Genomic DNA, 6,000 nt, shown 5'->3' on the forward strand with positions numbered 1-6,000 from the left:
CACTCTACGAAACAAATTAAATCTCCGGAAGGTATTTAAGTGCCGGGGACATTATCGGCACACACAGTAAGACCAACTTCCGTACACCTTTACTAGCGTCATCTATTCGGTGCAAGTAGAAGTTCGTTGCTTGGTAAAATTCGCGCTATAATTTACACTTCGTCCGACCAAATATCCAGTCCAGAATTCATCTGTCATTTCAAGGCAGCTTTCTTGAAAGAATTTGTGATCGTCGCGAATTATTTTATTATGGAAGATAGATTCACTATTCTTTATCAGGTGCTAAGAGCTCCTTCATGGCTAAGCGGTTAGCATATTCGCTTTTGGAGTGGGAGACCCGGGTTCGATTCTCGGCGGGAGCTCATTTGGTTCGGACTCCACGTTAATCAGTACAGGGTTTTCATAAAGTCTGGACGGATTTAATTCGCTTATAATTTACATAAAAATGCTCATATTGAAATCAAATAAAGTACAAACGGTAGCGGAAGGATTAAATTTTTACCTGTAATCTGCACCAGCTCAGTTCATTCACCGCCACACCTCCAACTGGGCGCCATTTACGTCCACACATTCGCGTAGGCGGCGCTGGAATCCACTCACAGCGTTCCGCCGTGTTTGATCCGAAATGCCAGCCACAGACGCCCTGATTTTGTCCTTTAAGTTCTCCAAACCACTTTGGCCTTGATCGTCTTCTTGGCTATCTTAAACACGGTTGTCTGTGGAATTCCGAGTTCCACGGACCGTCTAGGAATCGACTTCTGTGGGCTGTTGTTGATGCTTTCCCTTACCCTGCTCACTGTTGCAGGCGATGTTGGCGGCCTCCCACTTCGAGGACGGTCCAGGACGCTTCCTGTCTCCAAGAACTTAGCATGCCACTTTCGGATTGCACTCTCAGTCGGTGCCGCTTTTTGAACTCTTTGGTGAACTTTCGACACACCAGAATTGGTGATTTTAGCTCTGCGTACCACAGAACACATTGCGCTTTCTCTTTCACCGACGCCATCTTGATACGGTAAAAAAAAAAAAAAAAAAAAAAAAAGTCTTCTCAGAGGAGTTTTTCATTTATTTATTTCTTTAAAAGACACACACACCAATACAGCTTACAACTTACTTTTAACAGTCAACATTGAAACAACAATGAAAACAACAATGGATGGAATTTGGTAAGAAACTGACCCTTGCCCTCCCCCTCCCTCTCAACGTGTTCAGAGTTGCCGCTTATCTAACAGTGCTGCCAAGTAAAAATTTAATCCTTCCGCTACCGTTTGCACTTTATTTGATTTCATTATGAGCATTTTTATGAAAATTATAAGCAAATTAAATCCGTCCAGACTTTATGAAAACCCTGTATGTCCACTTCTCATGTAGCCTCGCTGCTGAAAGGAACGTTAAACTGAAAATCAACTTTTCATAAGGTGCTTAAAATCTATAAAGTTAATTGTGTACACTATAAGCAGCATATACGGGCAACTATTTATACAGAAGAGCTGCGTTGTTTTTATAGAAGTATCATAAATCCGTTTGCATTAAGACAAGACTTCATGACATAAATCTCATTCTACACGCACAGATTTATGTAACGAATTGAGACAGCCACCGAGATTAAGGTTATTTCATTGAAGTCACCACTAGCCTATGGACCAGCGGGGAGCTATAGCATAGACTCATCGAAGTAAAAGCTGCTCGCTTCGGGCTCCATTCCTTTGGGGGGGGGGGGGGGACATAGAATTGTGGATGTTGACTCTGTACCGTGAGGCATTAATGAAAATACTTCAATTAACAAATAGCGATGTCTGCTCTCCAAAGTCAGAAATAAAGGCGATGAAAGCTAACCACACACCCAAAGAAAATGTCTGGATCGTAATAGCCCTTCGTGGACTGTGAGACAGAGTAGTTTTCTGTGTGATTTTATGCTTACAATGCAGATTTAATTGGTTGTTTCTTTGTTAGGTTTATGTCCTACAGCTATACTAGACCGGACTTCCACTGGGAATCTAATACGAGATTATCACGTCATAATTAAGACTTAAAATATATAAAGTTATTCGTTTATAGGATGCGGAGTTCTTACAGTCGAGTGTAGAGAGCGTTTGATAGTAAAATGAGTATCAATGCTTGTGGTAGAAGAGGTGAAGAAACTAAAGTAGTTACTGCTAAACAAGTAGATGTGTTTGGAGTATTATTATAGATGTAATTATGATATGAATTGTGTAGGAAATTCGAAGAACTGATATCAGTTGGCTCCCTTTTTCTGTTCGAGAATAAATAGTAGTGGATAAGATCTTTGGTCGTACTCAGAATAGCTAGTTCGCGTCTTGTATTTTTTTCTATATATATAAATATATACATGTGTCTATGTTTAAGCATAGTTATGGAACCTCTAGAGCAATTTCAGCCGAACTTCGTACACATGTGACTTACAATCCGAAAAGAAAAAAAAGAGGGAGTAAGTTTCCCTTAGTGACCCTATGGGCAAAGGGATGATCAACAACGACCGATATTAGTGTTGAATTTATAGTTTTCGAAATCGCTGGGCTGAATAGTGACAGCAAGACACCATGCCGATGCCATGCAAGACACCATAATAGCTCTAGGGAGAGGGTGACATGCAAAAAGAATCGAAAACTATTGATATTTGTGCCAAATTCGTAGTTTTCAGGTTGCTGATATGAATAGTGGTACTTGGGTTTTTGTTTAAATCAATCTCCTATCCTGAGATCTTTCAGTTTAACGTCCCACGGTTGTACCTGTTAGACTAAGGGAGACGGATGATTGAAGCAAGTGAATGATAGAAGAATTGGTGGAAGGAAACGGGAACACCCCGAGAAAACTCACGGACACGATGTTGTCCACCACAAACTTTGAACCAGAGATAAGCGCTCTATCACAGAGCCACCGTGTCTCCCACTAACATGGATGTGAGGAAAGATGAAAAACAGATGTATAAAATCGACCTTACTTATTATTTGTGAACACATCACGGGAAAACGGCTGGACTGTTTAAAATGATTTTGGAACATAGAACCTACCTCAAGCTGAATTCCTATGTCACTTGCATTAAGGGATGTATCGTAAGTGGGTAGGAAAGTCCAAACATTTATGCCAAAAATAAATGATCTTATACAGATATTTATAATTACACTTTCATTGAAATACGCATCCTAAAGAGGAAAGAGGTTCAAATATTTTCCATAAATCTTCTCTCCCCGTTCTTCGCGTAGGGATTTCAGATAGTAGTTTTATAATTTGTGTACGAAAGATGAGTGAAACATCTTTGATCATTCTATAAATAATCTAGTAGTAGATGTCTAATAAAAGTTTTCTTGATTTCGCAGGTCTGGTGACAACAGAGGATGTTTCTCTATTAGAAAATTTGCTGAGAAGTATAACCTTGGACAACCAATTGCTGGAAATTTCTATCAAGCACAGTGGGATGACTACGTCCCCAAGCTCTACGAGCAGCTCAGTGGAAAATAAGGAAACAAATACACAGTTCTTGTTTTCTAAAACAAAATTTATATCTTAAATTTCGTTTCTTAATAATCACAGTAGGAACTACTTCTTGTATGCATATCAATCAGTTTGCTTATGTATTTAGAATGTGACCATACACATGTTTCACAGTCAATTTTTATGTACATATAGTGTACATATGGCTACATTGTTTCCTGTAAACCATAATTGTTACTTGTGAGTTCCAGTAATCCAGTATACCATTACCAGTAATTCTTTATATTTTTCCTGACATTTTTAAATGATTTGATTTGTTGTTATTGTCATTATATCAATCATACGATGCAATAGGCGAAAAGGTTCAATTACTTATGCTATTACTTGCGTGCTAGAAACAATACAAGATATGAGACTGATGAAGTAGGGATTGGTTTAGTTCAATAAAGACCATATACATTCAATATTGAGTTTTATTGTGCAAATTAGTTTATTAAGAATCGAAGTATATAAGAGATGTATTAACGTAGAAACTAATATTACGTACGAATTAAGTGGCTTTTACAAATAAACAGGTTGTTTTTACGACCTTGCAGCCATATACGTTTTATGTGAGGAAAATTGTTTGGAGCAAAACTCTCACGTAATGTAAATTTCAACCTCTAAAGCCAGTGATTCTATCCTAATAATACATTCTTAATGTTTGATGTACGTATAATTAGTATTTCGTCGAAATTCTGTAGACTTTTTCCATAAGATAAAAAGTGAAACAGTTAAGAAAAAGACTACAGACTAATACTAGCACACATACACAAGGAGCTAGAATGGATTATTTTCGATTTGTAGTGAAATTGAGTGAGTTACCATGACGAGCTGTTTCTGGAACACGTGTTTATGTATTACGCAGTTGATCTTACTTGGCTGACGTGTGGTACTGAAAAATACTAGGTGATGAAGTCTGCAAAATTTGGTTTATATAACATAGTCACAAAAAAGTTTTCAGAAAGGTATTACAATGTAACTTCTTTCAACGGTCACCCTCTTCACAACCTTCTTTTTTTGGGAAGCGATATAATATCCAAAGTGTAACTATTCGTAAAATCTTGAATACACAATTGTGGGTTATCACGTTTCACTCCCGTATAATATTCGTATTATATTGTGATTTGTTTATAGTTTTTGGGGGGCGCGGTGGCTCAGTGGTAGAGCGTTCACCTCTGGTGCTTGGGGTCCCGGGTTCGATTCCAGCCCCCGCCAAGTGAACTTTGTGGTGGACAAACACCGTGCTCGTGGGTTTTCTCGGGGTACTCCCGTTTCCTCCCACTTTCTTCATTCCACCATTTCACTCATCTCTCATTATCACCGTCTCCTTTAGCCTAACCGGCATAACCGTGGGACGTAAAACTCAAAGATTTCATTTTTTTTGTTTATAGTTTATTATTGTTATGCAATTGCAATCGAAGAAAATTCTAAATATTGTTTCGTTTTAATAATGTTTACTATTGATAAAATACATCGAAATGGCGTACTTTTTGGGGGGGAGGGGGTCATACAAACCCCACGAGAGGCATTTACTGAAATCAGAAGTATCTTTGGTATCTATGTATAAATGGGTCAGAGCCAAAATGGACTCAAATAATTCTTATCTTTATTCACTTTTCTTACTAATATCCAAATTAAGTCGTCGTATTTCTTTAACTTGGACTAATAAAAGTCGTAGTGAACTAACTTGGACTAAATTAGTTCCTCTGTACTTTCCAATATTTTGAAATTCTTTAGATGTAATTCTGTATAATGGTTTCACTTCTGCAACTATTTATTTTTTGTCCTTCTGAAATGACACTTGATAATTATATTAACAAGTATGTAAAGATCAGTATACCGTATTTTTATTAGGAGTACTTCATGAGTGAGTCGGCAGACTATCGCATTTATGCCCAATTAGTCCCAGTTTAGAGTTCAAATGGAGAATTTCTCTCGGATGTAAGCCGAAAAGCCGTTTGGATTCCGCTTTAAGCTTATGTGGCCCCTTCCAGCATAACCTGGTTGTTGCATAACAACATTAACGCGAAAGAAACTTATTTCTGTCCATATGTGATATAAATACATAGAACAAATTAGTTTAAACCAAAAGATCCGGGTTTAAACCCAAAATAATCTGGTTGTTTTTTTCAATAAAAAAACATGGTTTTTGCCAACCCTGAATATCTCATCAGGTTAGTGTATTTCGAAGCCCTCACCCCGAATAACGGACAGTAGAGCAAAATACATGTGACCTGCCTTAAGCGACCACTTTTAGCTTTATCTAGGAAACAACCAGGTGAAAACAGGACATCGATTCTACAAAAGTCAAAATTTCGCACTATCGGACTCCTCTTCTCTTGTCTGTTTTGTTTTCTGGACAAGCCGTGGTTGTTTCCACTGCGTGGTCGGATTCAGTCGCACTCTGCTGCCTCTATAGATTATCCAGCAGATGGTGCTTTCAAAACATAAAAGTCTTGTCTTACACTGCTATTGAAAACCGTTGTTATATATTATAACATAGTGGTT

The 6,000-nt window shown here is 38.0% G+C and overlaps 1 protein-coding gene across 1 annotated transcript in view; it reads left to right on the forward strand.

Moving 5' to 3' along the window:
- LOC145689131 (protein D3-like) overlaps positions 1-3,914 on the forward strand; it is a 43,970-nt gene extending 40,056 nt beyond the window's left edge. The window contains exon 6 of the mRNA XM_081763266.1: positions 3,336-3,914. Coding sequence (XP_081619392.1) covers positions 3,336-3,477 — 142 coding nt within the window. The 3' untranslated portion in view covers positions 3,478-3,914. The remainder of the gene's footprint in view (positions 1-3,335) is intronic.
- The last annotated feature ends 2,086 nt before the right edge of the window (positions 3,915-6,000 follow it).

Source organism: Thermobia domestica, chromosome 1 (assembly GCF_964235325.1).
Source record: "Thermobia domestica chromosome 1, izTheDome1.hap1.1, whole genome shotgun sequence".
Lineage (NCBI taxonomy): Eukaryota > Metazoa > Arthropoda > Insecta > Zygentoma > Lepismatidae > Thermobia > Thermobia domestica.